Source organism: Ciona robusta, chromosome 4 (assembly GCF_009617815.1).
Source record: "Ciona robusta chromosome 4, ASM961781v2".
NCBI lineage: Eukaryota > Metazoa > Chordata > Ascidiacea > Phlebobranchia > Cionidae > Ciona > Ciona robusta.
The window spans coordinates 802,751-829,609 of NC_143238.1; the positions used below are offsets into that span (position 1 = coordinate 802,751).

At 33.4% G+C, this 26,859-nt stretch overlaps 8 protein-coding genes across 16 annotated transcripts; 4 read left to right on the forward strand and 4 right to left on the reverse strand.

Moving 5' to 3' along the window:
• Positions 1 to 1,153: 1,153 nt before the first annotated feature.
• LOC149736311 (uncharacterized) lies at positions 1,154 to 19,581 on the forward strand. Of its 4 annotated transcripts, XR_016384893.1 has the most exons (9): positions 1,154 to 1,390; positions 2,117 to 2,219; positions 2,496 to 2,571; positions 2,626 to 2,748; positions 3,588 to 3,660; positions 3,984 to 8,946; positions 9,164 to 9,237; positions 9,661 to 9,801; positions 11,720 to 11,809. XR_016384893.1 is itself a non-coding variant. In XM_089876639.1 (8 exons), the coding sequence occupies exons 5-8, from the start codon at positions 11,915 to 11,917 to the stop codon at positions 13,809 to 13,811; spliced, it is 1,593 nt and encodes a 530-aa protein (XP_089732765.1). In that variant the 5' UTR covers positions 8,338 to 8,946; positions 9,164 to 9,237; positions 9,661 to 9,801; positions 11,720 to 11,809; positions 11,867 to 11,914; the 3' UTR covers positions 13,812 to 19,581. The 4 variants fall into 4 exon arrangements, 3 of the variants coding, with proteins under 3 accessions (XP_089732765.1, XP_089732763.1, XP_089732764.1); XM_089876639.1 differs by lacking the exons at positions 1,154 to 1,390; positions 2,117 to 2,219; positions 2,496 to 2,571; positions 2,626 to 2,748; positions 3,588 to 3,660 and adding exons at positions 11,867 to 11,993; positions 12,078 to 12,239; positions 12,409 to 12,582; positions 12,634 to 19,581 and having other exon boundaries at positions 8,338 to 8,946; XM_089876637.1 differs by lacking the exons at positions 1,154 to 1,390; positions 2,117 to 2,219; positions 2,496 to 2,571; ... (1 more) ...; positions 3,588 to 3,660; positions 9,661 to 9,801 and adding exons at positions 11,867 to 11,993; positions 12,078 to 12,239; positions 12,409 to 12,582; positions 12,634 to 19,581 and having other exon boundaries at positions 8,338 to 8,946; positions 9,160 to 9,237.
• LOC149736312 (G2/mitotic-specific cyclin-B2-like) lies at positions 5,183 to 7,644 on the reverse strand. Its single transcript, XM_089876643.1, has 8 exons — positions 7,403 to 7,644; positions 7,229 to 7,327; positions 6,440 to 7,015; positions 6,292 to 6,381; positions 6,073 to 6,219; positions 5,829 to 5,969; positions 5,589 to 5,744; positions 5,183 to 5,531 (listed from the first exon to the last, which is right to left on the reverse strand). The coding sequence occupies exons 1-8, from the start codon at positions 7,442 to 7,444 to the stop codon at positions 5,466 to 5,468; spliced, it is 1,317 nt and encodes a 438-aa protein (XP_089732769.1). The 5' UTR covers positions 7,445 to 7,644; the 3' UTR covers positions 5,183 to 5,465.
• On the reverse strand, positions 13,914 to 18,152 carry LOC149736313 (nicotinamide riboside kinase 1-like). 3 transcript variants are annotated; one of them, XM_089876653.1, is made up of 6 exons: positions 18,026 to 18,152; positions 15,584 to 15,686; positions 15,203 to 15,254; positions 14,986 to 15,151; positions 14,656 to 14,727; positions 13,914 to 14,417 (listed from the first exon to the last, which is right to left on the reverse strand). In XM_089876653.1, the coding sequence occupies exons 1-6, from the start codon at positions 18,058 to 18,060 to the stop codon at positions 14,240 to 14,242; spliced, it is 606 nt and encodes a 201-aa protein (XP_089732779.1). In that variant the 5' UTR covers positions 18,061 to 18,152; the 3' UTR covers positions 13,914 to 14,239. The 3 variants fall into 3 exon arrangements, with proteins under 3 accessions (XP_089732779.1, XP_089732781.1, XP_089732778.1); XM_089876655.1 differs by lacking the exon at positions 18,026 to 18,152 and adding an exon at positions 17,657 to 17,797 and having other exon boundaries at positions 14,986 to 15,103; XM_089876652.1 differs by lacking the exon at positions 18,026 to 18,152 and adding an exon at positions 17,657 to 17,797.
• On the reverse strand, positions 15,808 to 17,307 carry LOC149736314 (uncharacterized). Its single transcript, XM_089876641.1, has one exon. It carries the CDS (start codon positions 17,305 to 17,307, stop codon positions 15,874 to 15,876), a length of 1,434 nt encoding a protein of 477 aa, XP_089732767.1. The 3' UTR covers positions 15,808 to 15,873.
• On the forward strand, positions 18,773 to 19,581 carry LOC149736315 (COA8 family protein CBG23705, mitochondrial-like). Its single transcript, XM_089876660.1, has one exon. The coding sequence runs from the start codon at positions 18,773 to 18,775 to the stop codon at positions 19,331 to 19,333; it is 561 nt and encodes a 186-aa protein (XP_089732786.1). The 3' UTR covers positions 19,334 to 19,581.
• Positions 19,582 to 19,636: 55 nt separating this feature from the next.
• On the forward strand, positions 19,637 to 22,171 carry LOC149736316 (transmembrane protein 245-like). Its single transcript, XM_089876635.1, has one exon. The coding sequence runs from the start codon at positions 19,637 to 19,639 to the stop codon at positions 21,956 to 21,958; it is 2,322 nt and encodes a 773-aa protein (XP_089732761.1). The 3' UTR covers positions 21,959 to 22,171.
• A 34-nt stretch (positions 22,172 to 22,205) lies between these two features.
• LOC149736317 (G kinase-anchoring protein 1-like) lies at positions 22,206 to 24,937 on the forward strand. 2 transcript variants are annotated; one of them, XM_089876651.1, is made up of 8 exons: positions 22,206 to 22,373; positions 22,825 to 23,016; positions 23,198 to 23,329; positions 23,394 to 23,463; positions 23,515 to 23,594; positions 24,173 to 24,353; positions 24,519 to 24,658; positions 24,721 to 24,937. In XM_089876651.1, the coding sequence occupies exons 1-8, from the start codon at positions 22,206 to 22,208 to the stop codon at positions 24,754 to 24,756; spliced, it is 999 nt and encodes a 332-aa protein (XP_089732777.1). In that variant the 3' UTR covers positions 24,757 to 24,937. The 2 variants fall into 2 exon arrangements, with proteins under 2 accessions (XP_089732777.1, XP_089732776.1); XM_089876650.1 differs by having other exon boundaries at positions 24,519 to 24,937.
• On the reverse strand, positions 24,022 to 26,796 carry LOC149736318 (ARL14 effector protein-like). 3 transcript variants are annotated; one of them, XM_089876663.1, is made up of 4 exons: positions 26,478 to 26,796; positions 26,293 to 26,405; positions 26,082 to 26,234; positions 24,022 to 24,880 (listed from the first exon to the last, which is right to left on the reverse strand). In XM_089876663.1, the coding sequence occupies exons 1-4, from the start codon at positions 26,502 to 26,504 to the stop codon at positions 24,805 to 24,807; spliced, it is 369 nt and encodes a 122-aa protein (XP_089732789.1). In that variant the 5' UTR covers positions 26,505 to 26,796; the 3' UTR covers positions 24,022 to 24,804. The 3 variants fall into 3 exon arrangements, with proteins under 3 accessions (XP_089732789.1, XP_089732791.1, XP_089732790.1); XM_089876665.1 differs by having other exon boundaries at positions 24,022 to 25,341; XM_089876664.1 differs by lacking the exon at positions 24,022 to 24,880 and adding an exon at positions 25,373 to 25,445.
• Positions 26,797 to 26,859: the final 63 nt, after the last annotated feature.

The window sequence follows — 26,859 nt, forward strand, 5'->3', positions numbered from 1 at the left end:
AGTTTTTTGTCCTAAATTATGGCCGCAATCAACACAATCTATCGGTTTCAATATACATATATTAAGTTTATGCGATATAAAGAAACTAGCACACCCGGTTGAACTTGTTGAAGTACACATAAACGGAGGAATATTATTAATATAAAACTTGGGGTCCCACTTTACCTCATAGTAGTTTTGCGGGAATGAGGTTTATTTGTAACTCATTAGTTTATACGTCATGGATAATTCGACTATTATCGAGACTTATATAACCACAAGATTATAATGCATACAAAATGTATTTAAAAGTAGGTCTCGAGCACCTAAAAACAGAAGTGACCTATATGCCAAATACAGTGTAGCAGTACCAAGTTTGGGGTTATACATTAAAATACATTTATGGGACATACACTATATCAATTAGTTGTTCCGGCAATACCTATTATTGTTGAAGAATGCCATTATTTATACAATAGTATGGTGTAGGTAACACTTTAAAAGCCTACAATATCATTTCGTGATGTTTAGCTACGTGTATTTTTAATAATAAATTCATATATTAATCTAGATTTTTAAGTATTTGACTTCTACCCTGCAAATGTCTAGGTGATTCCTCTTGTGTTTTATTATACTTCATTAGGTGTTTCCATATAATATAGGTGTGAAGGTACAAATTCATGTTATCACCGAGAATCATCATATATATTACAATTTTTGAAATATATGCCTAAGTGTCCCACTTTCTCCCGCTCTTAGACGACATATAGAGACTACGCAGTGTTGCACTTGAAAAAATTATAACAGTGTTAGAAACGATTATGTTCGCTTGAAACTTCCCATGTTTTATTTTTACCGATACAATTAATTGCTTAAAGCCGATCTAACCCGACATGCAATAGTATTACCGAAGAAAAGAGACGAGCGAGTTGAAAATCCCTGTCCGTGGAAACCATCTACGATGCCATTTAGGATGTGAGTCAGCTAATTTACCCAACAAGAATAACTGATTGACAAAAAGGGAATTTGGGGACACTGACGTGCTCAACAATTTCGCCTACGCTTGAAGGCAAAAAAATGTTTTAATAAATCTCTTTTTCTTAAGGTGACGTATACTATTTAATTATCGTCACTTAAAAACACATTTTTTGGAAGTAAGGTATATAAAACAAATGAGCGCGAAATTGAAACTCGATATAATATAGCGATATCGATCACGGGAAAGTACCTGTTTTGACGTATTTGCCGCCAAATACAACTTTATTATGGAAGTAAACAATATCTCTTTTCTAATGTAAGCCGTGAAGCACAATGGAACTTGATGACGGACCAGATAACCTTTTCTTTCAAGAAACTACAGTTGCTGATCAGCAGGAATCGTTTTCACCAACAGTCCCTGCCTCAACACAAGGTATATCGTATGTGTTAGTATTCCTGTCCCTTGTGACCAATAGAAATGTTAGTCTCAAAATATATTAGTTTTATCTACATATATCAGATATGGAAAAAATGAAAGTAGAGTAATGGTTCCTAATAACCCATGGGACTATTCGAAGAAAAGGGTACCCTTTTTGGCTAAGTGTCGGTAATTATTTAAATTAAAAAATAAGAAAAAAATGCACAAAACAACACTACAAAGTGTAAATAGGTGTAAAACAAATTAATTAAATAATAATATAATGCCTATATAAATACATAAAACACTAGTAAGAAGATCTTTCACACATTAGGTCGGTTATATAATATGCTCTTTCGTTCTCTTTACTGTCATCTCATCATGTCTGTGGTGTAATGGTTTGCGTGCGGTCGTTTACTCTCTTTGTTTTATTTTTATCAGGTTCGAGTCCCGCACAGTGGAATACTTTTTTATTTTTATTCAAGTTTTTTTTTGTTTGATTAGCACTAGTTCGGGGTTAGATGATAGGGGTTAGAAGTTTGAAACTAACTACTCTCTTTAAAAAAAAACGTGAAACTAGCTGCCCACTATAAAATAGAGAAATGAATTTGTCATCGCCTCCTAGCGGAAAAAGTGTACCTTTTTCCTTGTATAGTCCTATATAATTTAAACAAGCGGAACATGTAAGCTATACAGTTCAATAACATTTTTTTAATAAAAGAATACACATATTTGGTGCAGTGGAAAATGATGGAACTCATGTTGCGGATATGGATATAGATGGAGCTGGTACAACTAAAAAGAAAAGAACCATAAACAGAGGACCAAAGCTTGATTCCAAGAGGTAAATATAAAATAACTACCATTTCACCTTTTTGGGCAACATAAGTTGCCAGCATTTCCGCAAAATGTGCAAAAAAGTGTGGTCGTTGAAAAAGTGCGACCAGCACATTGGGCTCGCAGTGCTTAAAAATGTGCACATTTAAATGAGCACAACTGACCGGTCAAACATTTATTTTTTTAATTAAATGTGTTATGTCAAAACTGGTCCAAAAATAATGTCCAATAAATATACAAGCATATGCCTAGGCAATGTTTCAGTGGCATTTTTTTTTATCAGACTGCTTGGAGCTCGTGGTTTACCAGCTATTGACTCTTATTTCAAAGGTATTCAATTCAAAGGAAAGGGACATGAGGTATGAATGTAATGTTGAATAATTTGGTCCATTTTAACTCTCTTGTGGTTACAGTTTAAAGATTTAGATATGTTGATGGGTAAAATTGAACACTGGGCTCATCGCTTGTATCCAAAATACACATTTGATGATTGTCTTGAAAAAATTGAAGCCTTGGGACACAAAAAAGAAATTCAGGTTTTGTAGTATAATTTAGTAGGGATGTGCTAAAGTTGTAAAAGCTCGGCTCGAGCGCTGAGCACCTATGATGTCATCAAGGAGAAAGGCGTACGAGAATACGTCTTGATTCAGTCGAAACGAGTCACTAATCAAAATAATACAGAACACGTGGTTTTTGGGTAAAGAGGCATTCCGTTTTGTAATTCCCAGTGTTGCAAAATGTAAAATTTATATAAAAAAATATTTAATTAAAAATTATCTATAACAGCGGTTATTATTGTTTTATCATAAAAAAGTTCAAGAGTTTCTGGCTTTTTTATTTAAAATCAGATACAGAAACATTAGGCGCTTGTGTAATTCAACACGGGCTGTAATTTAATATGGGCAAATTCTGGCGTTGCGATTCAATACTTGCAAGAGAGCAAATTTACAACGAACGAAAACTATGTAAAGAGAAAGCTACACTGACTCGTTATCTTTTAGTAGCTTCACTTTTTTCATTTTTAATATTTTTTTCGCTCCTGCATACATTATAGCAATAGCATAGGGCGTTAACGATTGGCTGAAGCTTTTGAGCCTGGCTCCACTCAGCACATCCATATAATTATATATTATTTATTGAACCTATGTGAGTTAACATTGTTAACACGATAACACCAGTCATGGATGGCAATTACTTTTAAAAACTGATTTCTTACAATATGATGTATTATTACTTATTAAAAATTAAATTTATCTACTAGTACAATCAATGTTTTTATCTACTAGTACAATCAGAGAAATAATTGGATCTTGGTCATAGTACGGAAAAGTCTGTTAATAAAGCATTTTTTTATAAATTTGAAATTGGTTTTTAGACTTGCTTAAAAAAAGTTCGTTCTGGTATGCCAATAATTGATGAAGATTTCCAAAGTACTGTTATAACAAAAGGTATGTACAAACAGTCAGCTCTGACCTCCGATTTACCACTTTACAAGCAGACTGACTGGGTTAAAGCATTAAACTGCATTTCAATTTCCCCCCGCCCCTTTACAATGGAAAAATTACTAGCAGATTTTTTGTTTATTGGTAAATAATTTCAACTCGGATATTTAATTAAGCTGCAATAACTTTTACTAAAAGATACTTTGCTATATTTAACATCCTGCATTGTTGTCTTTGTTAAACTATTATTTGTACTGTGCAGGAATTAGAGATATTGCTTAAAATTTGTTGTTTGACAAAATCATTATTAATATTTGTTTCAAACACAGATGGGCCAAATGAGGTGGAAGAAATGAAGGAGAATGTTGATAACATATTTAATGATGATTCTTCTTAGTTGATTTGAAGTTTTGAACATATTTTTTCTACATACATCACTTGTAACACTTCGATGAGAAATGTAATCTATAACAAGGGTTTCCGAGATAGATTTTAGTTGTGAAAATGAAACTTACAATTCAAAATTGAAATATAGTGAAAGTGTCTAAATTTAATGAGCTATTCTTATTGCTTACCCAATGACTTTGTTTGGCTTGTGTAGAAAGGAAACGTTTTTTTACTGTATTTATTTTTGGGAATTTCTCAGCACTGTTTACCTAATTTTCTTTGCTGTTTAATTCCATGTCGCTTTTATATCAAGTAAAAACTGCTCATTCTAGTGACTACTGACTTTAAATTAGTTGTCTGTGCAACCATAGCCATAACATACAAGTTGTATTTTTACACTTGTAAACCAACTCTTATCCATACAAATCTCATTTATCAGATTATTGTTCAGAAGGTTGAAAGATTTTAATGTTTCAATAGTATCATATTATTCCATCAATATTTTACCTGATTTGGACCTTTTATTTTTTTCCACATTTAAAATTTAAGCATTAGAAATTCCCTGGGCCTTTGTACACTAACCACCCTCAAAAACTTATTTAAAGTATGTCATAATGTTATTCAAAATGAAACAGGTTAATGAACCAAAGTTAGGAACACTAGCCCACAAATTATTTTCTTGTTAGAAATGTATATGCTGCTGCTGGTCAAAAGTTATGACATTGATAACTTTGGTCCATAATCGCATTTAAAAAACATTGTCCCTCTACTATAACCTGTTAAAAAACAAACAGAAAAATATTTAAAATTATAAAACGGAATCCTACAGATATCTACTTATACATGAATAATTTCTTGGATGTATTTATCTTGGCTGCAAAGGCAAGCATTTGCTACAGAACAAGTCTAACTTTAGATCAATTCAAAAAATGGTAGTAATTTCTGGAAAACTACCTGGAATCGTTAATTTTAAACAATTTTTTTAGAACTAGTGATTTGGGGCGAAAGGAAAATGTTAAGGGTGTGTTACAGTACCGATCATCCTAATTACTTGGGTTAGTGGTTCTGCATTGATTTATGCCTTGTATCCTACTAAACCAAGTCCAGAATAGGCTGTTCTTAATAAAGTGCTAAAATGCTCTTGTAAAATCAGCTGTTGATTTTTATTTAAAAGCATGAAAGTTCAATACAGTAATGTACATTTTAATAAAAAGTCACATTTTCATATCAACTATTGTTAAATCATACATAATACACTGTGCCTAAAAACTTAAAACAATGTTTAAAAACTGGTTGATCGGCTTTTAAAATAGAATCTTACATACATACACATACATCATACACTAAAGGTTCGAACCATCAACCCCTACAGAGCCAAGTACTTGGGTATAATCATTTGACACCGTTTGTACGAATCCTTACATTCATAACTTGTGACTTGCTGCCTGCTCTGCCAACTCCTCCACCATTGTGCCTTTGACTGCATCAATCTAGAATTTTTTTTTTAAATAGATCACAAAAGCAGTTATTAAACAACGTAAAATTACCCTTGCAATCTTCATCATTTTGTGACTTGAAAACTTGGACTTGACAGCTTGTTGGTAAGAACTCTTTTCAGCAGATTTGAGGTTTTTGGCTAAATGACACACAACTGGTATCAAGTCTTCTTTGGTGTAGGTGCTGTAGTGCTCAAGGGTGGGAGTCTGCACAACAAAGTAGTTATGATTATTAAAAAAAAAAAAAAAATTAGCATGTTAAATTTTATTTTGGCATGCTATCATAATTACCCATTCTGAATCTTCCAGCAGTTTAATGGACAAGCAGAGAGCACCAGCAGCCAGTTGGGAAGGTGGTACATGGCACATGTCATTGTCAACCAGTGACAATTCCATCAGGTATTTAGCAAGGGTGTGCTGAGTAGCATCTACCTGTAAGTTGCACAAAATGTTATAATTTGTGGAATATTTTAGTTATCTGTCCAGCTTTTAACTTGTGTTTCAATAAAATATTGTTTTAAGCAACAATAGTTACCTGTCCAGCTTTGGAATTTCGTCTCAAGAAATGCAAAGGTAATGGTCTTCCAAGGCTGAAGTTAATGGTTTTCAGCATCAAGATTTCCATGCTTAAAATCTGGGCTTGGGTAAAAGCCTTGTCTGTGATGTAAACGAAGTCGCTGACCTAATATAAATAAAGTTAGACAAGCAGTATTAAGAATGATGCAGTATTTGGAATAAGTTTATTTTTAATTACCTCTGGCGCATACATCTCTTCATACTTTGAAGCCAGAAGCATTGCAGTCACACCAGCAAGCTGAAGTTTTACCTTGGGCACCGGGTGTACCTGTAGATTCAAAGATTTACACACCGTCTAACAGAACCACACCCATACCTTAACATACCTGCAAAAATCTATCCAAAATTGCAATGGTCAAGTACAAGGTTTCTTGGAGTAATTGAAATCTGTGGTGAACTTGGACCAACCAGTCAACAAGGATACATCTCACTCTGGGTTTGAAACCGGTATCTTTGAAGTAGTTTCTTCGAATTGGAGATTCAGATTCCAGATACAGCATGTAGTGGTAAATGTCATTAACAAATTCCGAACACAGTTGTGGGTTTTCACAATCATTTTCATCAATATTTTCAACATTGGATTTAAGGTTTAAATCAAAGATATTGGAGGACAAGTCATCTGTATCTATTTTACAGGGTGAGCCAATTAGCATAGGGGAATCTTTGACAGAACTGGGAAGCAATTTTTGAATTTCTTGCTTAATAGGTTGCGAGGTTGGCAACGCTTTGGGTTGAGAGAGAACTTTGTTGTGGTTTACTTTAAGAGTAGGTTTGTTCTGCACACTTTTTTGAAGAGTTGTGCGCGGCTTCATTGGGATGTTGCTTGCTTTCAGTGCATTGCGGGTGGTTGTTGGTTTCTGGAGTTGCATCTTTTGCTTGGCACCCCCAACAGCTTTGGATGTCTGAACAATAATCAGCTTTAGTACACTATATTGGATCAATATTGGGATGAATTTGCTTTAAATTCTTTACAAAACAGATAAATAAAGCACTAAGCATCCACAGCACTTCAACTGTTGTCAAGATTAACGAAATGGCACAATTATGGAAAAAACTGTTTAGGCCATTTTCTACAGTTAGATGTGTATGCCAAGGTTGTACCAATTTTAACTTACTAGTACTTTCTTGTTGTCAATGGTTTCCAGAGCAGGCCTGGTAGTAGGGATTGCAGTTCTTTTCTTGATGATAGCACCATGCTTGGCGGGCAGATTTTCCTGTTTAAAACAGAACTTTAGTGTGAATGCTTACGTCATTAACTAAAGAGCATTTTGAAATGGATATTAACAAACCTGGATCTGGTTTTCAAGTCTGTTTGCAAGAGTAGTTGCCATCTTTGTTCAGAGTTGTAGTAAAAGTACTACAATACAAGGTTTTCTTTGAATGCTATGTAATCGCAGATTAACTAGCTAGTAAAACGATCAAAACGTTCACTATTCGCAAATGATCGTACAAAATTAAGTGTTTGTACTCGATGGTTGCATAAAACTTAAAACCGGAACCTAGAAGAACACACATTCTCAGGATATAAATTAAATGTTACGGTAATACTTAACTAAATTGTTAAACCATATTTGCATCTTAACAACACTTGCAACCATGTAACCACCACACGATCTGTCTTGAACTGCAAACAAAAACAATTCTTTTGATTGGAAATATCTGCGCATAGCCTCATTTTTGGGACGCTCAAATAAACCGCGTCTTCGTTCTGATTGGTTGGCAAATGCTATGGTCGTCACTGATTGGTCGCATTTTCGGGTATTTAAACGTTACCAACAATGCATTTCTTCTTCCGTTCCGCATGAATGAGTAAACTGAAAAAAACGCCGAAACAATTATTTTTTTCCACGAATTGTTGATTACAAATAAAACTTCTTAATTGCCCGATAGACTGCATCAGTCTTATCGCATTTTTTCCCGCCAAGTTACAGCTTCACTGTAAGTTGTCGACACCAAACTGTCGGAATCGTTTTTTACACTTTGTAATTTTACCTTTGTAACAAATGTGCATAAAAACGTATAAATTGATCAAAATATTTGTCATATTAAATTAATCAACACTGTACGTGAAATCAGAGCCATAGAAATACCGAGTGGTCCAACCCATTGTTACGTAAAAGACAAATTGAACGGCAATTTGGGTCCAAAATAACACAGTAGGTATAGGGAAAATGCATGTTTTTCGGTAAATTAGAGAAAAACTTGAGTCCAAAAACAAATTTAAAGGTTAAAAAGTGTAAAAACAAGTGTTATTTGTTTTCTGTATCAAAAAAAGTCAAAAAATGGAATTAGAAGCGGTTGATTTGTGACATTTTAGTCATTTAATGGGGGTAAATTTATATGTTTTTTCAAAAAAATGTTTGGTAATGTAAATAGAAGCTGTTTTACGCCTTTCCACAAAAGGAAATCGCAAATAAAACTCAACAAGTTCGTTTAAATTCATTGCGAAAGTCACCGCTTTTGCTCTATTTTGAACACACACAGACGGCAGTTGGACTACTCGGTGTTTTTACGACTCTGCGTGAAATATTTGATATTAAAAGTTAAAAGTTCGCGATAGCATAGAAATAGTATACCGGTATTATTGTTAACATGTTAGGGAGTTGCTTGCATTGTGTGTACGACTACTATTATTGTTGGTTGTCCAATATGAATTTATACAGTATGTCATTTTTTACTGCAAAATAAATCAGATTTAAATCATGTCTGTAAACTTAATGAATTTTAAAAAATGTTGAGGCTGCTGAGCTCGGGAAGTGAAGAAGAAGAAGAAATAATTCCTCAAGTTGCTAAAAGGAAACGATCACGATCCGTGCTCAAACTTAGCTCAGATGTAACGATTTGCTTTATTTTTGCATGCTACATTTTGATGTACCTACACAATTTGCCCTGAATATAAATAAAAACATCTTTTCATGTTCAGTAAAATATGGAATGGTAAACTGCAATGTACAATCATATACTTTAACCAAATTTACTTTATTATATGGACTAATTTAAATTTATTTTTTTCTTATTATACCAGTTGATAAACATTTTTTTAAAGGAAGATGACCCAGAGGACACTGCAGCACAATTGGATAGTACGGTTACATCAACAGAGCATGATGATTCAGCCCATCGGGTAAATGTTCTTGAAATAACTTAACCGTGTGCAGCTGATTGACCAAATATTAGGAATGAACGAACTGTTTGGCCCAAAGTAAATAAATATACAACAAGTAAGGACGGCCATTGTTTGAAAACAATGGTCAATGGAAGTCATCTTGTTTCCCACCTCAGGCGTGAAATGCATGCATCAGCATGGGCCCCAGACGAATATTTTGCATATTTTAAGTGCTTTTTAGACCTTTATTTATTTGTTTCAAAAGTTGTATTATAGGATACAGGAAACACTTATGATGCATCAAAATTAAAATTAATCGAATATTTTACAAGCCAACCAAAACCAAAAGGACCTAAACACCCAAACGTACATCGCTTTAATAGATAGAGTGTGTTTTTCTTATTCCAACGACACCTTCCTATTTTACTCGGTTCTGTATAGCCAAAGATATTCCAGCTCAAACACCGGGAAATTCATAAAACTGATTTGAAAGTTGCGTGGTGAAATAATTGAGAAGTGTACTACCCACGTGACAAAACATGTCACAAAATTGTTGAAGCGTGGCCACTCTCACTCAGAAAGGTAAAGGGGCAGTGTTTTCAGCGAAAAACGAGAGAACAAAAAAACGCAGGTTTCGCTTTTACGAATGAATCAGTCGCGTGACTAGTACGTTCCTACGTCACAATCACAGAGCTCGTAGTGAAAAAAGGATAGCGCTAGAGATAACTGTTTGAGGTCAAATATCTCCGCCTATACTGGACCAATTTTAATAAGAAAAAGTATTTTTAAAATCAATAAAACGGTCGCTTTTTAAATTTACCACAAAAAATAAAAGTAACCTGGGATGTGTATACACACTTTAAGCATTCGTTTTTTAATCGTAAATAATTGAAATTAATGGAATGCTGGTACCAAATACCTTGAATATATATAATTGTGTAACATAAATAACCCAAACATTGCCCAAAAATGAGCAAATATGTCAGTTTACACTTGTGAAGTCCAACGATGGTTAAGCGGGGAAACAAGATGGCGGCATTGTCCTTACTTGCTGTTACCTATGTTTTTTGGTTTGGCCCAGTTACTTAAACTAGATTTCATACAACTTTTGAAAATAATTTATGATCTATTTTGTTGGTGAGATTCTAGTTTTCTTTTTGGTTGCAGTCTAATATATGAAAAGTAATGTTTAATACACATGGCATTTCCTATAAATTATTTTTACCACAACACACGTTTTTTTGTATATTCATATCTATATAATCTAATGTTAATGTAATATATATATCATAATTTATAATAATGTAGTATATATACATAGGCGCCGATTTTTTTAAATTGCAGAAGAGGCCACGTTTATGATGACGTCATTCATTTTGCAGAAATTAGGAAAATACGGTATACGCGATTTTTTATCACTCGCGCCAAAACACGATTAAGCTATACTTTCCATGGCAGCAGTAACAATAACGGCGACTATTAAAGTTTGCCAAAGCTGCTGCCTATTGTTCATGCGGGTATGAAACTGGCAAAATCAGGCAGTCAAACTCGTTCGCCGTTCTTTGAAGGACGTTGTTCGTACGATACGCACACGAACATTAATGACGCCTCAACAAACCTCAATGCTGTTGATTATTACATAGGTCTTAATTTTGTACAGATCTAGTGTTTGTGGGGTTTTTAAATCATTAAAACTGTAGATCGTTTTTAAGCGATTCGCAACATAGGCTTTGCCTGTCAATCGTTACTTCGATGACGAATTAATTTTACGAGCAGCTAAAGTTTGTTCCAAAATATGTAGCAAGCACCTATGTCTGCAGATGGCTGTTAAAGTACTTAATTGAACCCAAGGACATCTTCCACGCAAAAAGATTAAACCGTTAAGTTAAAGCTTTAATGTGTTTAATACAGACCAATGTATGTGTTATTTGTTTTATTTTAATACAGTCGTTGTATAACCGTATTTGCAAGGGCGCTAGCCATATACTCATAGCAAGCTGTTTTAAGTATAAAACTAACGTATGTTAACTTTTCGTTAAAGTTTTAATAAACAGTCTCCACCGTAAAGGTACACTATTCAGTTTCCTTTCTCTTGGATTGCTGATAATGAACGCGTCAAACCGTATTATGACGTCAATAATCGAATAATATGAAGCAAATAATCAACGTGTGAATCGCTACTATGTCGTAACAAAGCATTATGCGTGGACGCGTGGTTGAGAAAAACATTACGGAAAATAATCATTGTTACACCAATCGAGGGCGTAATAACTCAGTACGTTTGAATATACAGTTCTTTAGCTATTTGCGGGCTTAAAACGACTAGTTCTTTTTAATTTTAAACGGGTTTTATTAATAAAATGCAGTTATACGCAGCAGGTGCTGCACCGTCTGCATAATATCCAGAGTAGGCCGGCCTCGTCTGCACCATATAAAACGGCGCCCATGTATATATATATAGGATTAAGTGTGGTTTTTGAATTTTTTCAATTTTTTACAGAAGCAATTTGTGCATGGTGCATCAACTGCAAAGACATATCCATGCTGTGTTATAAAAAGAAGTGATGTTTACAAAGTAAAAGTGCAGAAGGTACTTTTGTTTTAACAGTAGCAGGTTATTTAACTTTATTGGATCATTTTGTTTTAGAAAAACAGTAAAAAAGTTCAAGTTGGACTAGAAGACAAAAAAGACGTGATGTTGCAATCGACTCCACTTTCCTTCTCAGTTCAAGTTCATACCTCCAGTGACCAAAAGGCAGAATGGTCACAAACTGGTAAACATTTATTTTAAATATCTAGGCATAGCTACAAGCAATAGTAAATTTAAACAGTTCCTCATTTTAAATTTCTCATTCCAGAATGCCCAGCAGGAGATTATAGACTGCTTGTGCCAGTATTGATACCAACGTATGTTCCTCTTCCATCCAAAATGTTTACCAAAAGTGTTCCTGTGCCGTATGCTGTTCCACTTCCAATTCCCATCCCTGCATTTCTACCAACTCTTTGTAAAAATGAAGAGGGTAAGTTAAGAAATAAAGTTTCTGTTAAGCGTATACCTGATTTTCGGTAACATTAAGATTTTATTAAATTAGAATTTTTAAGTGATGTTAAACTCGCTATACAAATTATTATTAAAAGCACTTTATGATTCCATGGCCTCATAAGGTTGCAATACTACATTACTTTTAGATTTTTTAAGCACTTGTCAATCAATTAAAAAAGAAGTATCAGAAGATGTATTGGAAACAGAGTTGTTAGAGATAGCAGACGCTATAAGCACCTGTGCTCCACCAACGAATAAAAAAGCACTTCCTCTAACTGACAGGATTGATTTTAATCAGTCGAGCGTTTTGGAATCAAAAGGTAAGTTTGTTTTTAGACGTTTTATATATGCTGTCATTTTGTCTGGTTTAGGTTTGAATTCCACACAAGAAAATTCCACCAGTTTAGGTCTATTGTTTGTGGAGACTGCTACAAATGACAGCGATCATAGTCAAAACAACAATAACGCGAAGCAAGTAAAACAAACTACAAAAACCAAAACTTCTACTTCCAATGCAAGACAAATGTCCAACACCCAAAGTTTTAAACCTTTATCTCGACAACTATCTGCAAGCGTTTGTAGTTCTGTGCCAGTTAATATCAGTAGCCCTCATACCAACCAATCTCATAATGTTGAAAAGAATTTAGGTGTAAAACATCATCGTAAACAACAAAGAAGTTTGAGCACTAACTCTCAAAATAAAAGTATGATTAATGACAATGTCCTGACCAATTTTCCCTTACCTCGAAACCAATCTACCAGCATAGGCATGGCTAATCCAACTCACAGCGGTGCTGTTAAAAGAATGCAGTTTCCAATGCATTCCGCTTATTCCAACTCCCAAACCTCCACAAGAAACTGTAATATTTCTGCTATTAACTATCGTGATTCAACTGCGTGTAACATGAACTCTGGTGCAGTAGTCTCACCTGAAGCAGATTTTCAGGGGCATTCCTGCATGAGTAGAGTGCCTTATGTAAGAGACGAACGTTTTCAACATGGTTACCCAACCTCAGTTGATCTCCTTGAGGAAGCTGCAGCATCAGCACTTATGAGGCTTCCGCGCGGCGAATCAGGTTGGAGAAACAGCAACAATCAATCTCAACAAAACACAGAAAAGAAAATACCAAACTTACCTGTGGTTCACCGTCAACCTCCCAGTACCAAGCATATACACAGTGGTCAATACCATTATCAAAATATTCCTAACTTACCTGAAAATCAGCAACTTGTTAATTTACCATTGGGTGATTCTTATTTTCATGGTGCGACTATGAGACACTTATCCCCTAATGATCCAGGTGCTTTAAATCGTATTTACCTACCTACATCATTATCAGAATACCAAGCACCAGCAAGTAGTGTATTTCAAATGAGACCGCCACACAATAGACACTCAGAAAACACTCCCATAACACAACAACACAGGTATTTCGATAACGCTCCATTAAGTAGAATGCAACACCCTCCATCAAATGAACCAGTATTAGATACACCTGATCAAGTCAACTTTGTTTTACCACGCTTCCTTCAGTATCCACCAAGGTGACATTAATTTAAGGTACTTTCCTTCTTTGTCACCTCCGAAACTTTATTTTTACTTTTTTTCTTCAAGAGTGTTGAGTTTTACTTGCATATAAGTTGACAACTCTTTCATTTTATCTTGATCATATTTTATAATTTTTTAAATGTCATTGTATTTTAAGCCAAAAAATTGCTTAACTTTTACATTTATTGTATGAAATAAGTGCTGTTCAGTTTAATCAAGTAATGTAATAGTAACTGTTCATACCAAATGTACTAATTCCTTTCATTTTAACGCAATATTTTTTTGAAACAAATAACACTGGTCATAGCTCATTCAAAAAGGTGGAATTTATAAACATGATTTGTATATTTATTGTTTTGTTTTTTTTTAAATTTACAGCATAGTGATAAAATAGAATTAAAAGCAATGTTAAAAACAATATACCAAAGTTAGGTCTTGGTAATGGCATGCTTCAAGTCTTGTTTAACAAATGCAAACACAGCGTCTTTGCTTTGTAAACCGCTTATTTTATGAACTTCACGTATTTCATCCACATGCTTGAGGTACATTGGCCACACAGAAAGATCAAACATGCCAGGTACATCTGGTGGTTCATACACTCGCAACCTACACAATACAAAAATACTATTTTACACTTCATAGCGTACAAGCTCTTTTTAAGGTAAGTTTTCTATTTAGTAAATTTAAACAGTTTGGTGTGCAAAAGGTGGCAAAATCTATAGACTCTGGGTAAATGACAAGTATTTTTAACCATCCATATTTATTACTATTAGACAGATTACACTTGTTAACAACAAGAAAATTGATGTATTAAAAATAAAACATCAGTTAATAGTCAACATACTTTCGTCTTCTTTTGGCTTCTTCGTATGGTAAGGTAAGGAAATACTTTTTGTCCATCCATTTGTTAACAACACTAAAATCAGAGCAAAATTTTTTACATAGGTAAAGTGAAATGGCGCATAGAAGGAACTTATTTTTAATAATCAAACTATTCTGCATGAATTTTCAATAATTATTATTTCTGCAGTTGATTTTTTTTTTAAGATAAATTAAAAATAGGTGTTTTATTTGAAGGAATGTCACCTGTTTGTTTTCATGGATGTCATTATGTCTAATAGTACCACATTATTACAGATACCTCACTTAAATACTTTATATGATATAATCTTACTCTTGATTATAAAGCAAGATCCCTTCAATTATGAGAACTGAGGTTTTCGGTTGAAATCCGCTGACTCCGTTTTCTATATCGTTGCTATCTTCGGCAAGTGCCTTAAGATCGCTTAGAGCTGAATCAAAATTTTCAACAAAAGACTTGCAATCAAATGCTTCTAAAACTAAATTGACTTGTTTTATATATTTAGTAGAGTAAACAACCCAATATTTACCATCCCAGTTTAATATTCCTGTAGCTTTATTGACAGGAATATCAACTTCTTCCTGCAAAATTTTGTACTATAACTTCTATCAATGTAAAACCTAAACAAGTTTATGCATTAAGGTAAATTGATGATGTAAAAAGATTTTTATGTATTATAATTTAATACAAATTTTCTTATTGAATCATTCGTTTACCTTTTTGTACTAGTAATGTATACGCATAAGAATACCTTTGGTATAAGTTTCTAAATAGGTTAGATGTATCTAAAGTTATACAATATATCAAGAAAACCATTGATTTTTGGCAACTTGGCAAGCTTTTTTTTTAAGGAACACGAGGCAATGCTTCAACTTCTGCCAAGTTTGTAAATGCATTAAAAAATACAAACTTTATAATAGTCGTCTTGATGCAACACTTTGACATGAACTTGTTTCCAACCAAAATATTCTTTTAGGTGGTTTGCTAAAGTAGTTTTTCCCCCCTTTGACACTCTGCATTATAAAAGACTTTTATGGTTTATTGTACTAGAATAATACTTTTTCTATAATATTACAACATGAAGATATATGTATCATGTACATTACATAATAATAAGATTGCATTGAACAAAAGTTAAAAGCACCGGCAATTATTTAGTTGATTATGATTATAAAAAACAATTACATAAAAGTTTAAAATTCATGTAAAGAGCACTTTGTTCTGATCAAGCCAAATTAGTAATTCTGGCTTACACATTGTTATTTGCATCAATGCAAAGGAGTCATTTTCAGCACTGTGCCAATTAAACATCAAATCTCCACAACAGCGCGTATATACATCAAGTAACTTAAATGATGGTTTGAACCTCTGATTATTAAAATTACTGCCCTTTTCTTTTTGATTCAATTGCTTTAAACCAACAAGTGTGTCAGCACAAAATATCTGACCAAGATGTGACGGATCAATTAGTTTCTCAATTGAATTTCGAAAAATTGGAAAATCAAATTTATCACCATTATGTGAAACCAAGCAAACTGGACCAGATTGGCGACAAATAAAGTGTTTGATAGCAAAGCAAAATTCAGAGTCAAATGGCAATTTATGATTGTTTTCAATGGACCTATTTGTTAATCCAGTTATTTCAGATGCTCGTTGTTGTATTTGTGTTAGCGGGTCAACCACAGCGACTAGTTTATCGGTTACTCGTGGCGTTTTAATATTTGCGGGGGCACATTTTAAAGAATTTGCATGTACAGCGAGCATGCAAAATTCTGTGATTTGAGGATTTACAAGCCCTGTAGTTTCCAAATCAAGAAAAATATAAGTTTGAGTCATTTGCTCACTCACACAATGGTTTACAGATAGATGATTAACAGCAGGTGATGTCGGCATGCAAGAACGATGGGCACGATTTACAAAGGCAAATTTTTTACAACAAATGTTTTTCAAAAACAAGTCTAGTGTACAACACACTAGCTCAACTAAACAAAGGTTCCTTTCTTCTGCTGTTTGTTGTATTTTCATTGGTTTATTTAGGTATCTGCAATATACACTGCCCAAGGTATATGAGAACATATCCAATATTGAAGCACCTGTACCCCATACAGTATTTGCTCCAACGTTGTTCTGATTATCAATTTCCTTGTAAGTCCAAAGTGAATCAGCACACCAGACCTCATCTGAGTTGATCAAACCCACAGACATTTCAAGCTTATCTAACTCAAGTTGTAGAATTTGAAAATCATGTCTAAACCCATTATGACTCAACAGGCAAACTTGTCCAAATTGTCTTTGTAAGAAAAATTGAATAAGTTTGAACACATTATGATCAAAACCTTTCTTCATTGCTTCTTGTACAAGTTTGTTGTTTGTTTTTGATAAGAAGCATAAATGATCTTCCATTGGCAAACATGGGTCTATTGTTAATGTCAGTTTGTCACAAATTCTTGGCATTGGATTCGCCTCCAGTTGAACTGATTTCAATTGATTGACTTGAACAGCAATTAAACTGACTTCAGTCATCCAACCAGAGTTTATGTTGTTTACGTTAACAGACATAAAAACAAAGGTGTCAATCTTTTCTTGTGCATTTTTAATCAACTGGTTCTTAGTCGGCGTGTTAAAAAGCGCCATTTCACAGTTTACACACGTATAAAACTTAAAAGTGAACCAGGAAACAAAAAAATGGTTGTGAACTGAAACATGGATGTTTACATATTATATAGGCCTACATATATATTGAATGGTAATTAATGTAATTCAGAATAACTTGCAACTTGTTTTAGGTTAACTGCTTTGTAAATCAAATATACTTTAATTAATTACACCGAAAAATATTAAGTTAGTAACCATGTTAGTGTAACTCTTCAGCTTGACCTGGGATAAGTATTACCGACTTTGATTACAGCTGTGATTTTATAGACCGACAAAATCAAATGTTTTACTTTTTTCAAATAGCATTTATAAGAAGCACACAGCCTACCCGCTTATTCCAACAACAAGAATACTTTTATGAAACTTGCCCATCGTGTCTGTTGCAAGAAAAGGAAACTGTATATTTTTGAAAAGTTTGGTCTTGTTTTGGTTTGTTTTGCAAGCCAGGTGAATACCCGTAGTTGAAATTAAATTTGATCTTTATTTCGTCATAGAAAATTATAAAATTGTTACGTAATAAACCATTGTTTACTTGTCATAATATAGATAAAACGAGGAATAGAAATATTTAGTTTATTTATATTAAACGTTGACTATTGTTACTCGTTATCACTTTAAATATCGCTATGTTAAAACAGAGATACATAAACAATTTTATGTATCTCTGTTTGTTTATGTATCTCTGGTTAAAAGACACCTGTTGTTCTGTCCTGAGTACTTCATAGTCTTCATTGAAGCTTATTATTCTAACGACATTGCAAAGTCAGCATAAGTTACAAAATGTCGCTTAGATAAGGCATAAGGCTAAGTAAGAACTGTATCCCTGCGCGTTCGAACGACAGCTCATCGTTATTTGAGTAAAGTAAAAGAAGGAAGTGTTTCGTATTACAGTATATGCGGAAGGCGTGTTTAATGGGGCAAAGCAAATATTGTGCGTGGGAATGACACAACTGCACATCGCATGAAGTATATAAGCAACCCCTGCACCACAGCAGTCTCAGACTGACAACATAGACAGACTGACACGTCAATGCAATATATGAACGTTACTTACATGTTAATCTTATACTAATGCCTTTTAAAATGTATATTTACACAATAAGAGTAAATGAATAAATGTAACTTACTTCACGGGTTTAACACCTCGTGCCAGCTTACGAGTTACCATGTATGTTACTTTGTGGATGAATTTTTTTTAGGAATTTTTATGTATGGCTGATAGTTTAGACAACCCACTAGTGACCACTGGGTTGGAGCAATTGCCGTTAAGTGTCTTGCCCAAGGACACATACGCCCACAATGGTAGCAGCATCAAGCCTTGAACCAATTACCTCTGATTTACAGGCAGGCGCGCTAACCACTATGCCGCAGCACCAGTTTAAGAGTGAAATATATTTTTCAGATATACGCCACTGTTTATATAACATCTCTGTAAAATATTTAAATGTCGGTAGTACGGAAAGTGTTTTCGAGCTGGGTTGGAAAGAGAACAATAACAAGTGTAAGACAACTTTCTCATTCACAAAATAATGTCTATGTTGGTGAGCCAAATAAAGATTCAAACATTCGCCCAATAGTTGTGCAACGATCAACTTACGATACGAAGCTTGAAACACGATTGAAAGATTTACAAGAGAAGACACAAAAGTGGCATCACCAGTTCTGGAAACAACATAATGAAAACTACTCAACAAGCCGTGAAATATTCGTTGAAAAACTCCTGAAGAATCGAGGATTTCAGAATGATTCTGGTCAACCTAAACCAACACCTGATCCTGATGATATGGCAGTGTTTCATAGAGACTTCCTAACAAATAACTTGGTAACTCTTCGAAAATACGACAATGAATGGCGGAAACTTAATCGTCAGCTTATATTCTTAATGATGGTGGTCAACATACAACGTGCTTGTTTGTGGATTATTCAACCATTATATAAAAGAAAAACAATTAATCAAATGAATGTAGATAAGACAACACCTCTATCAAATAAAGAGGGACATTGAATTATGGATGTATAAATATTATTTTTATGCTATGACTTGTCATATTTCTGTCACATTTGTTTGTTTTGTTTGTAATGACACACTGTTTATGTTGTTTACATTCGCTAGTTGGTAGGCAAGAATTATATTTTAATAATACCCAAAAAGGTTTTATTTATGAGATCAAGTAAACATACTAATGATAACATTATAACTGGATATTTTTGATGGTATGTCTTATTATTTTATCTAAATGTTGTGTCTTTAGATTGATGTACAGTTAGGATGTTGTTTTGTACTTTGTATAATTATACTGCATGAACAATGACAACAAATACGACACCGAAAAGGCTTCTAAACAGACAACCTTCTGTTTTATTAGACAGTGTCACTCAACTTTTCCCGGCAAGTCATGAGAAGCCATTAAAACAAGCTCTTTACACAACTGGCACATTTGCCATTTTTGGTGTGGTTTGTACTGTTGCTATCAGTACGTATTTTGTTCTTCAGGTGTTTATTAAACCTCTCATATGGGGGGCTTTGTGTGGATCGTTTTTGTTTCCATTTAAATACACTTTGCATAAATTGTTGGAAGATTGGCTGACTCAAAGTTTAAATAATGGATGGCCACTCCTATTACAGGTGTTGTTCCTACCCATCTCGTTGTTTGCAACTTTTTCTGACTGGCTTGGTATGCTGCTTATGAGAAAATGGAAAATGGTTCTTACCTTTATCCTTGTACTTCTGTCATGTTATGGATTGCACTATATGGGTCTACTGTCTTTGATGTTTCAGTTGGGCTCAGATACCATTTTACAGTTTATTTCCATGTGCACCTTTATTCTGGACACTGTCCACTATTACCGCATTATGGTTGTTGCAATTTTAATCATAGGAGTCGCTACAACTTTTGTCTTTAGTTTACAACATGTACTTGCACCTTATTTTGCCCTAATAGCTTGGTTCTTGGTGTTTATGATGATTCTCGGCGTCACCAGCAGTTTTAAGATACCTGTTGTAATTTTAATTTTGACAGTTGTTTGTATTGGCTTTATAACTGGAGATGAAGATGACAGAGATGCAGATGATATATCAACACAAGGAACAACTAGAAAAAAGAATTCCGATATATATTTTAATGTTTTATTTATTACCTTTGGAGTTGTGATTCTATGGATGCACATGTGGATTGTCACCTTAATGCTTATACCCTTAAGCTTTTGTTTGGTCAAGAAGTTAATATTACATGAAAAAACGTTTCTTTTTGTTGATGGAGTGTGTAGGTGGTGTTTTCATTCTCCAATGGTGGAAATTATGAGGAAGGTTAATTTATTTTATTCAAATTACAAACATGTTATATTTGTTCATCCACTCCCATGTATAGCATCTAGTTTTCAAAAAGGCGATAAGAAGTTACATTTATTCATCTTGTCATACCTTCCTGTTCTTACCAGCGTTGTTATTATTCTGATGATATTCACAAATGCAATGTTTATGACAATATTTGTGACGGTAAAGGTACAACAGGAAAGTGTGCTAGCAATTCAGTTAGCTTCAAATGTCATAAACGAAACTGTTTCACAAAATCCTGAATACCAAGCCTGGCTACCTGACAATGAAACTATGCACAGAACCATGGACTCTGTTGTGGATAAAGTTTATTTAGAGGGTAGAGAATGGATCTCACAAAAGCTAAAAGAAACTTCCACTCAGAACAACAATTTAACAAAAGTTGAAAAGCAAATTTTAAAGATTTGGGACGAAGTATATCACAATATGTTTGTTGCTAAGCTAAAACCAAAAAGAAGATTATTAAGACAGACTTCTTTCAAAGCCGATAAATCAGGTTTATTATCTAGAATTATGGATCTGTTGAACATGAATGAAGTTATTTCTTGGTTACAAGAAAATGTTTCTGCTTTAATGTCACTGGGAGAAACTGTGTTAACGATTTTAAGAAGCAATATTTCATTGATTCTATCTACTGTTTCTGTTGTATGGAGTGCAGTGTTAAATGGTGGCACTCTCATTTTAAACCTATTGCTCTCATTTGTTATTTTTTTCACAACTTTGTTTCATTTATTATCCGTCAGCACTGACCAATACAAACCTATACAAATGATTGGAGCTGCTATCAAACCATTTTTCTCTGAAACTCCATTTGAAACTGCAATGCAAGATGCTTTGAGCGGTGTATTTGGAGCATCTTTAAAGATGTTTGGATTTTATGGTTTATACACTTGGGTGAACCATTCAATGTTCGGCGCAAACTTAGTGTACATGCCCTCTGTCCTTGCTGCCTTATTTGGTGTGGTACCACTGCTTACCACATATTGGGTGTGTATTCCTGCTGCATTGGAAATATGGCTTCTGCAAGGGAATCCTTTGCGTGCAATTTGTCTCACAGTGTTCCAGTTCTTGCCTACTTTATTTGTGGATGCTGCAATATACAAAGATATATCATCAAGTGGTGGAGGTGGACATCCTTATATCACAGGTCTTGCTGTTGCTGGTGGAGTATATACATTTGGACTTGAAGGAGCCATTGCTGGTCCTCTTATACTGTGTTTTCTCCTAGTTGTTGTAAATATGTATGCTGCTGCAACACAAAAAACAAATGAAAATGTATCCAGACGTTTACTTTGATATGAAACACAATTGATTAATTTTTGCCTTTATGTTTTTATATTCTTTTTCTGCGTCATTTATACACTGCTATTATTGTTATTAATTGCATGTTTCTTTAAAACACCTATATTTTTATATAAAAATGTATATAATATTACACTTGCTGTTTTATTATACATGTTTTCATGATTCTATATTCTAAATGCATGTTGTGTTTATAATAAATTACAGTACCAGAAGAAAAACTTCATCTTTTAAATAAAATATGACGACTGGAATCAAAGCAACAGAAAACAGATTTGCATTTTTGAAAGTTCAAGATTCTGATTCAGATGAGCACATCAGTGACTCTGGGTTTAAAACAGTTGGAAAAACTAAAACTAAACCAACAAACAATGCAAAGAAAAGAGCAAGAAGAAGAAAAAAGAAAGAGGTAAAGTATATGAAGAAATATTGTTTCTATATATGATGCCTTGCCAAAGTTTTCCAAACTAGGATCAGGTGTAATGGAAAAACATTCCTTCATTTTACTTTATTTCTTTATTGACAAAACATTTTGCAAAAAAAACTACTTTTTTATTTAAAGTTTTGATCGGTTTTGTACCACTGCACTCGAAGAAATTATTCAATAAAAAATGAACAACAATTACCTACAGATTTTGAAAAAAAACCTTTCATTGTGTATTAACTCATTAATTAGTTACATCAAAAAGATAAATTAGACATTACATAAGTTGGGCCAAAACCCACTAATAAAAACTAGTTGATGCGGTATATATTAAAATTGGCACATATTTTGTCTGCAGTCCTTCGATCTAGATATATTTAATTTAAATATTTATTATATAACCCAAAAGCCTATAATAAAATTTTAAAATGTACAGGTAGAAACAGGCAACAGCATGCAATCATTGGACAGCTTTTCTGAACCGTTGGCGATATCTTCTCGTAATGAACACACAATTCGTGATCAGAAGTTGGTTGAAAAACTTTATGAAGATGATTTGTGGAAAGCAGTTGAATTAAGTAAACTAGCGTATGAGAAAGAGCAAGAGCGTCATTTTACTTCTGCATTGGTTGGTAATGGTTGTGTGTCTGTTATTTTTACTTAGCAACTTAAAAATTATTAACATAGATGCTCTCTTTAATACATCTTGTGCCTGGCCATATATGTAACTTTATGGGTAATTTTATTTTGTATGACTAAAAGTTTGGACAACCATTACTGCTACTGACCACTCATTGTGTATGTAACAGAAAAATCCAGTACCGGAACATTCAAACGAAAAGTTACAAGTAGAAACAAGTTCTCATATGAATAAGACGGAGAAACAAATACGAAAAGAAGAAAAGCAAAAAAATAAAGCAGCAAAAACTGTATCATTACAAGTAAATTAAATTTGCATATTTACAAATTAATGGAATGTGACTTTTTATTTGAATTTATTTTCAGCAATTTCAGCAGTATATTGAAGATTCCTTACCAATAAAACCAGAACCTCCAAAATCTCATTCATTAAATGGTAACTATTATTTATACAGTTTCATTTTTTTTTTAAATATTGTTATTTTAGGTCATCAAGAAGCAGGTGATTTCTTTAACAAAGTTGATGCAGATGTTGCTAAAATAAAGACCGGAGAAATGTTACAGGAAGTAATAATAATGAATCCATGAACATTTTATTAATATATGTATGTATATATAAATACAGTAGGGTGGGAGAATAGAACACCTTTTTATTCTATTTTCCCGTCCTATTTGGTAGTAAACAAAGAACATTACTAAACTGTATCCTCACAACTCCCACTGACTGTTGTTTATTGTTTAAAACATAAACATAATATTTGGATACTATGTGCTAAACTGCTGAAGGTGTCCCAGCTTCCCCACTCTACTATGTGTAAGTTGTGTGTTCTTCACAACCCAACACTTTATTGTGTCCCATCAACACATAAATGCACGGTGATAGTAACATTTAGGGTCAAACCTGGTATCTTTGCAATTGTACAATGGCAGTTATATGACTTTAGATCCCTATCAGCCATAAAATGAGAGTATTTTGGTTTTAAGTAAACTGTAATATGCAAATACATTTTATTTCAAAATCAATCATTGTCTGGCACAAATAAAAACATGATTAAATTTTGCATTATAATGCATATAAAAGTATTAAAATACAGGTACAGACAAATGGTGAAAATCATTAAAACAAATAATATTGGTTTTACCAGAAAACAACAACAGCAGCAGCAATTGAGTCGATCTTCATAAATGAAAGAACTCGCGACAAATTATCACAAAAAAATGAAAAAATAAAAGAGCTTGAGTTGGAAGTTGGAACTTTAAGATCACAAAATAAAAACATAAAAAAGAGAAACCAACAACTGCTGGTCATTTTACAACAGGGAGAAAGTACATAAGATAAACAGTATTTAAATTAGTTTAAATAATTCATTATTTTGTAAACAAGTAAACAGTTTTGTTCAATTCAATAACATTAACATATATATGATTAAAATCCATTAATAATACAGTATTTATATATTTTTATGCTATACCATTTTATTTCATTCAAAGTGAAAGGAAAATCAGAAATGTTGATTGAGATTGAAAAGTTGAATTCTATACGTGATGAATTAACAACCGAAGTCACAGAGTTGCATGAGAAATTCGAAAGGGAAAGGTCGAAGGTTTCCAAACTAACTGATGAAATTAAGGTACTTACGTGTAGGATATGCTATGTCGATTGGTTATTTCTAAATGGTCATCTTTGCCTCAGATGTTAAAACACAGCAAAGTGCACGAGGCAGACTGATGAAAGCCACACTACTTATGTGCCTATGGAGTTTCATTCTTTTTGTTCTTATTTTTGGTACTGAGTTTTGACATTGAAATATCTTGATTGGCCACCCTCCACTTCTACACTGTCATAATACCATCTGTGTATATTACATTTCATGAGCTAATTTCATAATAAAATGTTCCTGTGTTCAGCAGAGGAGAATTTAGCTTGTAAAATCAACTATTCTTTGTGCAATGCCATTTGCATAATGAATAATTAATAATAGTGTTTGTGATTAACTAGAGAGAACCCATTAAGATATGCATAAACACAATGGTAAAGTAAACAGTTTTAATATAGGAATAGATGTCAGATGAAATTGGGTAGTAGTAGAATGTTAATTCTAATAATTGGGCAGATGTAAGATAAGTGTTTCTAATGTTTCCACATAAACAGTGTATTACTAATGTAACTTTATGGGTAAGTTGAGGATTAAGATTTGCAAAAATAATAAGCACAACTCTTTGATGAAAAAGCATCCAAGAACCAATGCGTGCCCATCAATTTAACTGTATGCCAGCTTGTTTATAAAACTTCTAATATGGATTGTAGTGTAAACTGTAAATAATTAATTCATAATTAGATAAATCCTTCCAATGTATTTGTATTATCAGGGGTTATTGCATGCGTGTCAGTACTTGATTTCTTTGCACGGACGCAATCTATATTGTTTTTGTTAATATTTGGTTATTTTATTTTGTAAAATATTCAATTTAAGGCGACTTACATTTCATAGAAATATATCAATACCTTGCCTATTCAATAGTTAACAAAATAGCTATAGGGAACAGTATGTGTAACTCGGTCTCCTGATATACTTAGATTCATGGCTAGGGATGCACATTACAGAATTTTGAATCCGTGAGATTCGAATCCTTTTGTATTCGAATCTAATTACGGGATTCGGTATTCTGTTTAATGACGTCATCATATGTCATCTCATATACTATAATAACAATTTTTGAAACTTATTAATTTTGAAAAAAAATATTTTTGTGTTTGTGGGACTTTCGAGAGTAAACGTTTCGCAACGTCTTTTCATAGCCTGCTATACGTTTCGTGACGCAAAAACTCCCCAATAGTACAATTTTTGGTCATTTTACAGCTCATGATCCAACAAGGCTACTAATAAAGAGTCAATAAACTGACTTCTCAGGGTGAAATTATTTTTTCCTATAAACATAAAAAGATTCGAAATTCTAGATTCGGAATTCTAGATTCGAAATAAAGTATTCTAGGATATCCTAGAATACCTAATTATTCTGTAATGTGCATCCCTATTCATGGCAGGTACTCACTTCCGGGAACACCTACACTCCTTGCCACACTTTGTACCTCCACAGCTGTCACATGGATAAAAGCACCCTGGACATTGTTCATTGAGACAATCACACATATCTTTCCCGTTGCTAAGGAGTTTCCCATTGTTATCATAGATGGCGCTTTTATTTCTAGAAAATAAAATGATTTAAAAATATATGTAGCATTTTCAAATAAAAGGCAATTGACTTTTTATTTTGAAAAACTCTTTTTAACTTTCTTTCTTGTCGTAAGCTCATTTCTGGATTAAAATCTTCTAGGGCTGGTCCCGGATTTACGAATTTCAAACTTTTTATCTTCGGCTGAAACAGAGTTTTCTGGTTGTTAAATGGCATGTTTTTAATATTAGAATTAATATGACTTTTATCACTTACGTTTTCGAATACAGGTTCATTGGCCATTCTAGTTTCGCAATTCCCACAATACTTTAATACAGATATTATATTGTACTATTGTATAATGGTACATAACCTGTGCAACGCTGTTATACTACAATAGTATATAATAACCTTGGACCTTGGTTAACTTACATGTAACAGAGATGTACAGTACAATAAATAAAAAATACCGTGGGGAAGTACCTAAACCGTTTTTGAGACCCAGTTCGTGGGACCATAGACATCTTAACAATCTTTTTCTTAACACGTTTTAGCCTGTTTTGGGATAAACCCCCGCACGTTCACAATGAACTACAATATTGTTTTAAATATGCATAATATTTTTCTTTATAAAATATGGAATCAAAGTATACGTCAT

Excerpts from the sequence above, each read along its gene's own strand:
- LOC149736312 (XM_089876643.1), bottom strand. The coding sequence starts at position 7,444 with ATGGCAACTACTCTTGCAAACAGACTTGAAAACCAGATCCAG. Across the intron at positions 6,382-6,439 it reads TTTTGGATAGATTTTTGCAG|GTACACCCGGTGCCCAAGGT; the intron begins GTATGTTAAGGT and ends TTGAATCTACAG. Across the intron at positions 5,745-5,828 it reads TGCTGGAAGATTCAGAATGG|ACTCCCACCCTTGAGCACTA; the intron begins GTAATTATGATA and ends TTTGTTGTGCAG.
- LOC149736311 (XM_089876637.1), top strand. The coding sequence starts at position 8,845 with ATGTTGAGGCTGCTGAGCTCGGGAAGTGAAGAAGAAGAAGAAATAATT. Across the intron at positions 8,947-9,159 it reads TGCTCAAACTTAGCTCAGAT|GAAGATGACCCAGAGGACAC; the intron begins GTAACGATTTGC and ends ATTTTTTTAAAG. Across the intron at positions 11,994-12,077 it reads GGCAGAATGGTCACAAACTG|AATGCCCAGCAGGAGATTAT; the intron begins GTAAACATTTAT and ends TTCTCATTCCAG.
- LOC149736314 (XM_089876641.1), bottom strand. The coding sequence starts at position 17,307 with ATGGCGCTTTTTAACACGCCGACTAAGAACCAGTTGATTAAAAATGCA.
- LOC149736313 (XM_089876652.1), bottom strand. The coding sequence starts at position 17,700 with ATGGGCAAGTTTCATAAAAGTATTCTTGTTGTTGGAATAAGCGG. Across the intron at positions 14,728-14,985 it reads ATCTTGCTTTATAATCAAGA|TGTTGTTAACAAATGGATGG; the intron begins GTAAGATTATAT and ends CTCTGATTTTAG. Across the intron at positions 14,418-14,655 it reads GAAGCCAAAAGAAGACGAAA|GTTGCGAGTGTATGAACCAC; the intron begins GTATGTTGACTA and ends TGTATTGTGTAG.
- LOC149736315 (XM_089876660.1), top strand. The coding sequence starts at position 18,773 with ATGTCGGTAGTACGGAAAGTGTTTTCGAGCTGGGTTGGAAAGAGAACA.
- LOC149736316 (XM_089876635.1), top strand. The coding sequence starts at position 19,637 with ATGACAACAAATACGACACCGAAAAGGCTTCTAAACAGACAACCTTCT.
- LOC149736317 (XM_089876650.1), top strand. The coding sequence starts at position 22,206 with ATGACGACTGGAATCAAAGCAACAGAAAACAGATTTGCATTTTTGAAA. Across the intron at positions 22,374-22,824 it reads GAAGAAGAAAAAAGAAAGAG|GTAGAAACAGGCAACAGCAT; the intron begins GTAAAGTATATG and ends TAAAATGTACAG. Across the intron at positions 23,330-23,393 it reads CAAAAACTGTATCATTACAA|CAATTTCAGCAGTATATTGA; the intron begins GTAAATTAAATT and ends ATTTATTTTCAG.
- LOC149736318 (XM_089876663.1), bottom strand. The coding sequence starts at position 26,504 with ATGGCCAATGAACCTGTATTCGAAAAC. Across the intron at positions 26,406-26,477 it reads ATGAACCTGTATTCGAAAAC|CCGAAGATAAAAAGTTTGAA; the intron begins GTAAGTGATAAA and ends ACTCTGTTTCAG. Across the intron at positions 26,235-26,292 it reads AGAGTTTTTCAAAATAAAAA|AAATAAAAGCGCCATCTATG; the intron begins GTCAATTGCCTT and ends TTTATTTTCTAG.